The sequence below is a fragment of the Rhinoderma darwinii genome, chromosome 1, assembly GCF_050947455.1.
Source record: "Rhinoderma darwinii isolate aRhiDar2 chromosome 1, aRhiDar2.hap1, whole genome shotgun sequence".
Lineage (NCBI taxonomy): Eukaryota > Metazoa > Chordata > Amphibia > Anura > Rhinodermatidae > Rhinoderma > Rhinoderma darwinii.
Genome location: NC_134687.1, coordinates 549,758,622 through 549,771,265, shown reverse-complemented (window position 1 = coordinate 549,771,265; position 12,644 = coordinate 549,758,622). Strand labels below are relative to the sequence as shown.

Genomic DNA, 12,644 nt, shown 5'->3' with positions numbered 1-12,644 from the left:
AAAAAATTACAAAATAGTACATTACATTCATTTGCTGTGGAAAATAATTTGTAGTAAAATGTGTGTGTAGCGCATAAACTTTTCCTAACACTGTATCATATATTTAGCAACGGCTGTCCAACAACTATGCATTACTTCATGGTCAAAAATAATCTACTAGATTATTCACAAAGAGGTATTTAATGGAATCTGTAAGGGTGGTCATAAAGTCTGATATTTTGACCCTATTCAACGTTGGCACATGTAGTGAATTCAGAGCTGCATTGGTGTTGATATTAACATAAAATAATACATTAATTTTGCACCTCTGATGTGCAGAGGTATCTAAGGGCAAGCAGATGTCTTATTAACTGTAGTTGTCAGGACCTGTGTATAGCTGGCTTTACAAAGATCACCAAATATTAAATGTTTCTTACGTTGTACTTATGTGGTTCTAGGAGACCTCAAATAAAAAATAAAAAAAACATAATAGAGGGTACATTCATGTTCCCTAAAAGATCATATCCGGCTCAGTTCATAGTTCTATAATATATGCAAAGGATAAAAAAAGGAGCTCAGGGTACAAAGCAAGCAAGAATCACTATGGTGAAGCGATCCAAAAAAAAAAGACAGAATGATACTACCACTTAGGGCGGGTTCACACATAGCGGAATTTCACTTAAATTCCGCTGCGGACACTCCGCAGTGTTAATCCGCAGCGGAGCCGTTTCTCCATTGACTTTCACTTTAATTTAGCAGTGTTCGTTTACACGATGCGTACAATTCCGCTGCGGAGCATAGGCTGCGGAGCGGAATTTGGTGTCCGCAGCATGCTCTGTCTGTTGCGGAGCAGTGGCGGACTCATGGCGGAATTTCTCCATTGACTTCAATGGAGATTCAAAGTTCCGCAATGAAGTCCGCAGCTGTCATGCACATGTCATGTGTGCTGCGGATGCGTCTTGCTTTTTTAACTTGACATTTCTTCATTCTGGCTGGACCTATGTATTTCTAGGTCTACAGCCAGACTGAGGAAGTCAATGGGGCTCCCGTAATGACGGGAGCGTTGCTAGGAGACGTCAGTAAATAGTCACTGTCCAGGGTGCTGAAAGAGTTAAGCGATCGGCAGTAACTGTTTCTGCACCCGGGACAGTGACTACCGATCTCAATATACATGTATCTGTAAAAAAAAATATAAGTTCATACTTACCGAGAACTCCCTGGGTCTGTCTCCAGTCCGGCCTCCCAGGATGACGATTCAGTGTAAGTGACGGCTGCAGCCAATCACAGGCCAAGCACAGGCTGCAGCGGTCACATGGACTGGCGCGTCATCCAGGGAGGTCGGGCTGGATGCCGAAAGAGGGACGCGTCACCAAGACAACGGCCGGTAAGTATGAAAGTCGTTTACTTTCACTAGGGAAAGTGCTGTCCCTTCTCTCTATCCTGCACTGATAGGGAGAAGTGAAGCACTTTTCCCGCAGTCCGCAGCAGCTAGTCCGCATCAATGTACTGCACATTTTGTGCAGATCCGCAGCAGAATCTGCAACGCAGATTCTGTGCGGCATGGATGCGGACAGTTGCGGAGGAATTCCGCCATGTGTGGTCATGCCCTTACTCTCTGTGAGTGGTAACACGTTACCACCCACAAATATTCCACAGCATATCACAGTATATCACCTCCTCCTTTCCAGCCGCTCCAATCCTACCGGATTACCTTGTCCTTGGGTTCCATATTTTTTAATGCAAGAAATACAGAAAAAGGTCTTGGAGAGCAGCTAATCTGGGGTTATAAATGAGGTCGTACTCACATCTGAGAGGAGAGCTAAGTACTAAGCCCCCTCCGAACCACGATCACCTTGTATATCAACCCTCTGGTCTCATGTCAGCATGTTCCACATCATTGATTTTCTCATCTGATATTCTGACTCTACTACCAAATGTCAGGTTTGCTATTCAGGATTTGTTATAAAATTTCTTCTAGCGTTGATGAGACATTTGCAGTAACCTCATGACCAGTATTGATTATCTCCTTGATGTATAAAAGCCGAAGCTGCTCGCGATAAATGGAGAGAAAAACATTACCATCAAAGAGCAAGTTGGAAGCACACAGCCACGAGAGACCATCATTAACCCTAAGTGCAGTGCTACCCGTATTTAATATATAGCTCTCTAGTTATATGTCTGTGTTTCTTTAAAAGGATAATGTAAGGGCAATCAGTTTTGTCTTTATAATAATAGTTATGGGGGTTGGTAAATCAGAATATTAAGTAGGGAAAATGGAAGTTTTGTGGTTGCGTTGATCCATACATTGAAGTGGTTAATGTTTAGGTGTATGGTATTGCACAATTTTTAGAATTATAATTTGCAGTATTTCTTAACGCTGGGAGTATTAGCTACTATCCAAGCCATTCAGTGCAGAAGCTGATGACAGCTAAGGCACCATGCACACGACAGTAGATTTTGTCCGTAATTACGGACCTATTCATTTCTATGGCCGACGAACAGCTTCCCGTATATTTACGGGAAGGTGTCTGAGCCGTAGAAAGGCTTTGCAAAAGATAGGACATGTCCTATTTTTTTTGCTTTTTTTACAGACCATGTTCGCATACTTTATATGGGAGCACGGCCCGCAAATTCGGGTGGCTGTCAACGGCCAGCCGTGCCCGTAATCACGGACTGTGATTACGGGCACGGTTATGTGCATGGGGCCTAAGACGGGGCAGATTTCAGGGATCCTTTTGACATTTTAACCCCTTCCCCCTGCTGGCATTCTGGGCCCTAATGTCCAAGCCATTTTTTAGATTTTTCCATTGTCACATTCGAAGAGCTGTAACTTTTTTATTTTTGCGTCGGCATAGCTGTATAAGGTCTTGTTTTTTGCGGGACGACTTGCAGTTTTTATTGGTACCATTTCGGAGTAGATGCGACTTTTTGATCACTTTCTATCACATTTTTTTTAAGTCAGGATTAACAGAAAACAGCAATTTTTCCATTGTTTTTTATTTTATTTTTTACGGCGTTCACCGTGCGGGTTAAATAACGTAACAGCTTTATAGTCGGGGTCGTTACGGATGCGGCGATACCAAATATGTGTAACTTTTTTGCTTTATTGTAGTTTTTTTTAATAGTAAAGCATTTTGTAAGGGGAAAAGCTGGGTTTTTCATTTTTTTTTTCACTTTTTTTTTTTATTAACTTTATTAAACTTTTTTTACTTTTTTACTAGTCCCACTAGGGGACTTCACTATCCTCCGATCGCTATTATAATACACTGCAATACTTTTGTATTGCAGTGTATTACTGCCTGTCCGTTTAAAACGGACAGGCATCTGCTAGGTCATGCCTGCGGCATGATCTAGCAGGCATTCGCTGCAGGCAGACCTGGGGGTCTTTATTAGACCCCCGGCTGCCATAGAAGACACAGACACTCAGCGATTTTATCGCCGGGTGTCAGTGAGATGAGAGGGAGCTCCCTCCCTCTCTCCAAAACCATTCAGATGCGGTGCTCGCTATTGTGCACCGCATCTGAGGGGTTAAACAGGTGAGATCGATACTAATATCGATCTCACCCGGCAGAGCAGGGACGCCCCCAGCCCTCAGCTGCTTCTGGCAGCTGAGAGCAGGGAGATTTCACGGCTCCCTGCTCTGTTTACTTTATTCTACAGCAGCGACGTAGTTTGGCGGCGCTCTAGAATAAAGCCCACTAATGACCGCCGTAAAAAGGCGTATCGGCGGTCATTAAGGGGTTAAAAGATGTTAGAATTTGAACTGTTTGTGTACTACTTTACTTCTAAGAGCTTATTCACGTGTGACAGACGTTTTATTAACAACCATTACACAGCTGCATTAAAATTAATGTACTTCTGTGGGGTTATTGACACGTCCGTTTTTGTTTTCTTTAACAGACCGTGTGAACGGCCCATGAAAAAATAGGACATGCCCTACTTTTGCCCGTTTTTACGGATCCCTCAATAGACTTAAGTCGATTTGACACCTGTTTGTGTGAATAAGCCCTAAGAGTTAATATGCTATTTTTTATTAAGCTAAAATATGATCAAAGCTTCCCATGTGTTTCATTAAAGGGGCTTTTTGATTTTATGCAAATAAGACCTTAAATGACACTAACTCCTTAAACAAAGTATGCAGATGTAATAGTATACCTGGCCTATATCAACTATGTAATTTACTTTCTGTTAGAAGTTAGTTGTTTTATCCATGCAAATTCTGTGTATAGTTACTGCCACTTGGTGTCTCCCTTCCTGTAATCTGCTGTCCACCCCCTGTTGTCAAGCAAAATCCATCCCTAGTTACAGAGCATAGGAGACAGACTGCTGGAAGTGTGTGTGTGTGGGGGGTGTCCCTTCACAGCCTTCCAATAGAGGTCTATGGAGAGAGGAGGGGGAGCAGGAGGTGGGAGCAGGGAGAGACACAGACGCTGCCCATACAAGCCTATAGAGAGGGGAGGGGAAGCAGGTATTTACGGACAGTATTTACGGAAAGATAAAAATACGGTTGTGTGCATGGGGCCTGAGCTGAATAGATCAGCAGCTGCTGCTGCACAAATCTCTCTGGTAGTTTGCTGCAATGTTTCGAGTGCAGGGGTATTGCCTAGACTGAATATCATTGTATCGACTTCTCAGCTGAGAGCAAGACTAGTGCTGTATGCCCCTGGCTGTAAACAAGAAAGTTCTCATTCACTGATAGAAAATATATTGAAAATGATGAGGAAACAAAAAGTATATGAAAAAGTTGTAGAACTTTTCATTTACACAGTAATTTAAAGTTATTTGCGGAATACCCCTTTAAGGAATTCCATGTGTCAGTCTCATTCCAGTTCTTTTTCTTACTGCTTTTATCTCTAGATATCAGATCCACCACACTGGAGCCGTTTCATAGCAACCAGGCGGTAGTGACATGATTTCTCTCCATAAATCAATGGGGATAATCTGTGTCACTCCTACAGGTCCCAGAACTTCCTGTATGATGCCAATAAATATTACATATTTACACTCTTAGGGCTTATTTACACGAGCGTGTTAAACGTCCATGGGACGGCCGTTGAAACAGCGGCTGTCCCACTGACCTATGTAATTCAATGTAGCCATTCACACAACCGTTGTTTCAACGGGCCGTGTGAAGGGTCCGTGCGAAAATAGAACATGTCCGTTCTTTTTGAGCATCACACATCCCTCCATGGACTCAACTATGGGGGATGCGAGACATCGCATCCCGCAGCGCTGAGCACGGATGCACCACGGACGTAAAAAACGGAAGTTTTTCACGTCTGAGATGCGCAGCGTTCGTGTGAATCAGGCCTTACAAGAAGGAAATCTGAATAAAGAAAATGCAATTTTTGTTCCTAAAGAGCGACACGACCTAATTATAAAATTTGCTCCTGTTGAATATCAATGTTGTTAAAATGAATAATGTTACCAAGCTGGCACTCTGTAGCCACTAATGCCATCGGACATTTCTAGCTATTTTATATTGAACTGGATGCATTTCCTAGTAAGTAAGTCAGTCATAAGCCTGTAAGCCCAGTCAGGCTGGACTGTGGAAAGTCTTTTATACACCAGTTTCTCGTGGTACTGTTGGATGGCCACGCCCACAATGTACAAGCTTTATTTGTGTTGGTAAAATTGTCAGCAGGTCTTCATAAATATAGCATTCTTTTAATAAAACTCATCTAGTGTATATTAGGAAGCTTTCACACTAGACATTGGCAATTATTTTTGCCTTTTTTAGAAATATACTACAGAATCCCTTTAAATATATCTTACGATCATTAAGACTTATTTCTATACTTTTAAGCAATGTATGAAACTTTAGCTATGATCAGCTAATTATTTATTCACAAACCAGAGATTTTAAAGTGACCCTTCGATTCAAAGTTAAAATGTCACTACACATGGTAAATGTATATTAAACATACCTGGTGCCGTACTTTTGAAAGCTGCTGCTGTCATTTGTCCGGTCTGGTGCCCCTCCTCATTTATGTAAAATGGCTGCCACAGTCTCAGACTACCCTATCCTTTACATAGGATTGTCTTATACTTTGCCAGCCATTTTACATACATGGAAAGTGAGAACCAGAACGGACGAATGGCGGCAGCATCTTCGATGTAATGACAATTTTGTCTCGCAATAACAAATATAATAGTTACTAATCAATTCAATTTTAAAGATCTTTTAGTACTGTGTTGCCGTGACAGCCTGACTTATAGTTGCCTGTGTAGCGTGGTGGCACTGTATTGTAATTTAGGCAACTGTATAGAATTGTTTTTTTGCCAATATAAGCCACAGTATGACACAACACCATGTCCGTAAGGGGCCCTGACAGCCCTGGTTCCCTATATTAGAGACCGGCACAGAACCAGAATACATTGAATTGTTTTTAGGCCTTATTACTGAATGTGCTATTTTAGCAGGAAATACTTATTTGATGTATTGTATGCCTCAGTTATGCATTCCATCCAGCATAGAGATTAGTGGAAGTCGGTAACGTACGGCATGTTGTGGTAATATTTCATGTGAATATAGCCTACATGTTTATTATGGTGTCTTTCCATTTGTCGCTTTAGGCACTAAGGGATTAAGGGTTTGACTGATTTTATATACATATATATATATATATATATATATATATATATATATATATATATATATATATACTAGTCCTTCTTATTGAATTAGAATATCATCAAAAAGTAAATTTACTTCAGTAATTCAATTAAAAAAAGTGGAACTCCTATAATATATAGATTCATTACACACAGAGTGATCTATTTCCAGCATTTTTTTCTTTTAATGTTAATGATTATGGCTAACAGTTAATGAAACCCCAAAATTTACTCTCAGAAAATTAGAATATTATATAAGCCCAATTTCAAAAATGATTTTTAATACCGAAATGTTGGCCTACTGAAAAGTATGTACAGTATATGCCCTCAATACTTGGTCGGGGCTCCTTCTGCATGAATTCCTACATCAATGCGGCTTGGCATGGAGGCGACCAGCCTGTGGCACTGCTGAGGTGTTATGGAAGCCCAGGTTGCTTTGATAGCAGCCTTCAGCTCGTCTGCATTGTTGGGTCTGGTGTCTCATCTTCCTCTTGACAATACCCCATAGAGAATCTATGGGGTTTAGGTCAGGCGAGTTTGCTGGCCAATCAAGCACAGTGGTTATTAAACCAGGTATTGGTACTTTTGGCAGTGTGGGCAGGTGCCAAGTCCTGCTGGAAAATTAAATCAGCATCTCCATAAAGCTTGTCAGCAGAGGGAAGCATGAAGTGCTTGAAAATGTCCTGGTAGACGGCCGTAATGACTCTGGACTTGATATAATACAGTGGACCAACACCAGCAGATGATATGGCTCCTCAAATCATCACTGACTTCTCAGTGTCCAAAGTTCTGTTTTCAGATGAAAGTAAATTTTGCATTTCATTTGGAAATCAAGGTCCCAGAGTCTGGAGGAAGAGTGGAGAGGCATCAATCCAAGTTGCTTGCGGTCCAGTGTGAAGTTTCCACAGTCAGTGATGGTTTGGGGAGCCATGTCATCTGCTGGTGTTGGTCCACTGTGTTATATCAAGTCCAGAGTCAGCGCAGCCGTCTAGCAGGAATTTTCGAGCACTTCATGCTTCCCTCTGCTGACAAGCTTTATGGAGATGCTGATTTCATTTTCCAGCAGGACTTGGCACCTGCCCACACTGCCAAAAGTACCAATACCTGGTGTAATAACCACAGTATCACTGTGCTTGATTCCCAGCAAACTCGCCTGACCTAAACCCCATAGAGAATCTATAGGGTATTGTCAAGAGGAAGATGAGAGACACCAGACCCAACAATGCAGACGAGCTGAAGGCCACTATCAAAGCAACCTGGGCTTCCATAACACCTCAGCCGTGCCACAGACTGATCGCCTCCATGCCAAGCCGCATTGATGCAGTAATTCATGCAAAAGGAGCCCCGACCAAGTATTGAGGGCATATACTGTACATACTTTTCAGTAGGACAACATTTCGGTATTAAAAATCATTTTTGAAATTGGGCTTATATAATATTCAAATTTTCTGAGAGTAAATTTTGGGGTTTCATTAACTGTTAGCCATAATCATCAACATTAAAAGAAAAAAATGCTGGAAATAGATCACTCTGTGTGTAATGAATCTATAGAACATGAGTTTCACTTTTTGAATTGAAATACTGAAATAAATTAACTTTTTGATGACATTTTAATTCATTGAGATGTGTGTGTGTATATGTGTGTGTATATATGTATATGTATATATATATATATATATATATATATATATATATATATATATATATATATATATATATAATTTTTATTTCTTTCTTTAATTATTGAATTTATGCATTTCTGCTCTGCTACAAAAATGTATATGAATGAACCCAAACAAAATAAAGCATCAGAGGATTAGGATCCCAAATACATAAAAAAATAATAATGTTGGTGTGAAGAAATCTTCAATATTCTTTGCGTTTAATGCACTGCTATACATTGGTGGCTTTGTGCTCTCTATGCAGGATCATTGTTAATCTCACAATCATATAATAAAAGTCACCAGCTGTGTCTTATTTATTGTGTGGCGGCTGGTAAATCTTGACATTTCTCGCTGATGACTTTTAGATCCACCTTCAGTTTATCATTTTTCGTTGATGAATTTATGTACATGTTTTATCGCTCATTATTTTTAAGCGCGCATTCCAGTACTATTTATCCATTTAATATAAAGAACAGGAAATGAATGTAAATATTGTACTGATTTTTTACCACTAGCATTTGATGTAATGGCTGAGATGTATACAGAATTCATTATATATTTTTCTTTGTCTCCTGCAGTGAAACCATCATGTTTCTCCATGATATCTTTCACCAGGGTCTGAAGGCAAGAATTACTAATTGGCCTACTTTAATTTTAGGTACGTGAGTCTGTTTTGTAATCCTGTTAATAATATATGACTGAGAACTGCCAAGTTGAATGGCTACTATGTAGATTGCTGATTTCTTAAGATTCTCGCTTCGTTTTGAAGTATGTCTTGTGTTGGCTGAGATTGCATTACTTTTGTCACTGAATTATACATCACTGATTCTCTCTTAATGACCAGTCTGTTGCTGAAGATGAAGTATTTGAGGAAATTAATTCTTCAAGTCGCAGTTTGACGCTTTCTGAAGTGATGCAACTCCATTTCACCAAGACACTTGCAACTATTAATATTATAATTACAGCTTTCCTCTTCCAGTTTTCTTACAGCGATGCTATTTCCCCGCTTCATATCTTTTCCAGACTTATAAATTAGTTTGCTAGACAATACTATAATACTATGTAGCGTTGTCCTCCTGTGTAAAGTCATGTTCTATTCAACTTTATTACTTTTATCTGGTTCTGGAAAAAGTAGGGTGCAGCCAATATGGCTGCCACTTCCACTCCCCAGGGAGTTTACCCTAAGTTTGTACCCTAAACCTCTACATGGTGGTATCCTGATATGCTAATGTGGTGTCTGATAATTCTCTGCACACACATCACTAGTAGTTCACATCAATGTGCACATATATACATAGACACAACTTCCTCTCTTTAAACCAGTTAATCTGCAGACATTGATGTGGAGGACGATTGGATCCATATAATGTCCATAATACATGAGCAAGGACAGAACACAGACAAGAAGTGTCATGAGGACAGACTAATGTTGAATTATTATATTACACTGTTTATTTTTTTTATTGTTTTTGGGTTCAAACTTGTTGCTACAGTACTCCCACTTTTCCATAACACTGGATTTTTCCACTACCCATTACTGCACATAACACTGGATTGTTCTGCTGTCCTCCGCTATCTATTACTGCCCATAACACTGGATTGTTCTGCTGTGTTCCGCTATCTATTACTGCACATAACACTGGATTGTTCTGCTGTCCTCCGCTATCTATTACTGCACATAACACTGGATTGTTCTGCTCTGCTCCGTTATCTATTACTGCACATAACACTGGATTGTTCTGCTGTGCTCCGCTATCTATTACTGCACATAACACTGGATTGTTCTGCTGTGCTCCGCTATCTATTACTGCACATAACACTGGATTATTCTGCTGTGCTCCGCTATCTATTACTGCACATAACACTGGATTGTTCTGCTGTGCTCTGCTATCTATTACTGCACATAACACTGGATTGTTCTGCTGTGCTCCGTTATCTATTACTGCACATAACACTGGATTGTTCTGCTGTGCTCCGCTATCTATTACTGCGCATAACACTGGATTGTTCTGCTGTGCTCCGTTATCTATTACTGCACATAACACTGGATTGTTCTGCTGTGCTCCGCTATCTATTACTGTACATAACACTGGATTGTTCTGCTGTGCTCCGCTATCTATTAATGTACATAACATTGGATTGTTCTGCTGTGCTCCGTTATCTATTACTGTACATAACACTGGATTGTTCTGCTGTGCTCCGCTATCTATTACTGCACATAACACTGGATTGTTCTGCTGTGCTCCGTTATCTATTACTACACATAACACTGGATTGTTCTGCTGTGCTCCACTATCTATTACTGCACATAACACTGGATTGTTCTGCTGTGCTCCACTATCTATTACTGCACATAACACTGGATTGTTCTGCCGTGCTCCGCTATCTATTACTGCACATAACACTGTATTGTTCTGCTTTTCTCCGCTATCTATTACTACACATAACACTGGATTGTTCTGCTGTTATCCACTATCTATTACTGCACATAACACTGTATTGTTCTGCTGTGCTCCGATATCTATTACTGCACATAACACTGAATTGTTCTGCTCTGCTCCGCTATCTATTACTGCACATAACACTGGATTGTTCTGCTGTGCTCCACTATCTATTACTGCACATAACACTGGATTGTTCTGCTGTGCTCCGCTATCTATTACTGTACATAACACTGGATTGTTCGGCTCTGCTCCGCTATCTATTACTGCACATAACACTGGATTGTTCTGCTGTGCCCCGCTATCTTTTATTGCACATAACACTGGATTGTTCAGCTCTGCTCCGCTATCTGTTACTGTACATAACACTGGATAGTTCTGCTGTGCTCCGCTATCTATTACTGCACATAACACTTGATAGTTCTGCTGTGCTCCGCTATCTATTACTGTACATAACACTGGATTGTTCTGCTGTGCCCCGCTGTTTATTACTGCACATAACACTGGATTGTTCTGCTGTGCTCCGCTATCTATTACTGCACATAACACTGGATTGTTCTGCTGTGCCCCGCTATTTATTACTGCACATAACACTGGATTATTCTGCTGTGCTCCGCTATCTATTACTGCACATAACACTGGATTATTATGCTGTGCTCCGCTATATATTACTGCACATAACACTGGATTATTCTGCTGTGCTCCGCTATCTATTACTGTACATAACACTGGATTGTTCTGCTCTGCGCCGCTATTTACTACTGTACATAACAGTGGATTGTTCTGTTCTGCTCCGCTATCTATTACTGCACATAACACTGGATTGTTCTTCTGTGCTCCGATATCTATTACTGCACATAACACTGGATTGTTCTGCTGTGCCCCGCTATTTATTACTGCACATAACACTGGATTGTTCTGCTGTGCTCCGCTATCTATTACTGCACATAACACTGGATTGTTCTGCTGTGCTCCCCTATCTATTACTGCACATAACATTGGATTATTCTGCTGTGCTCCGCTATCTATTACTGCACATAACACTGGATTGTTCTGCTGTGCTCCGCTATCTATTACTGCACATAACATTGGATTATTCTGCTGTGCTCCGCTATCTATTACTGTACATAACACTGGATTGTTCTGCTCTGCTCCGCTATCTATTACTGCACATAACACTGGATTGTTCTGCTGTGCTCCGCTATCTATTACTGTACATATTACTGGATTTGTTCTGCTGTGCTCCACTATCTATTACTGCACATAACACTGGATTATTCTGCTGTGCTCCGCTATCTATAACTGCACATAACACTGGATTGTTCTGCTGTCCTCCGCTATCTATTACTGCACATAACACTGGATTGTTCTGCTGTGCTCCGCTATCTATTACTGCACATAACACTGGATTGTTCTGCTGTCCTCCGCTATCTATTACTGCACATAACACTGGATTGTTCTGCTGTGCTCCGTTATCTATTACTGCACATAACACTGGATTGTTCTGCTGTGCTCCGCTATCTATTACTGCACATAACACTGGATTGTTCTGCTGTGCTCCGCTATCTATTACTGCACATAACACTGGATTGTTCTGCTGTGCTCCGTTATCTATTACTACACATAACACTGGATTGTTCTGCTGTGCTCAGCTATCTATTACTGCACATAACACTGGATTGTTCTGCTGTGCTCCGTTATCTATTACTGCACATAACACTGGATTGTTCTGCTGTGCTCCGCTATCTATTACTGTACATAACACTGGATTGTTCTGCTGTGCTCCGCTATCTATTAATGTACATAACATTGGATTGTTCTGCTGTGCTCCGTTATCTATTACTGTACATAACACTGGATTGTTCTGCTGTGCTCCGCTATCTATTACTGCACATAACACTGGATTGTTCGGCTGTGCTCCGCTATCTATTACTGCACATAACAT

At 40.7% G+C, this 12,644-nt stretch overlaps 1 protein-coding gene across 3 annotated transcripts in view; it reads left to right on the top strand.

Annotated features, from left to right (window-relative positions):
- The window catches only part of RASGRF2 (Ras protein specific guanine nucleotide releasing factor 2), a 296,181-nt gene that overhangs the window by 177,601 nt on the left and 105,936 nt on the right, over positions 1–12,644 (top strand). For all 3 annotated transcript variants that reach the window (XM_075837752.1, XM_075837761.1, XM_075837744.1), the window contains exon 6: positions 8,837–8,916. In XM_075837752.1, coding sequence (XP_075693867.1) covers positions 8,837–8,916 — 80 coding nt within the window. The remainder of the gene's footprint in view (positions 1–8,836; positions 8,917–12,644) is intronic.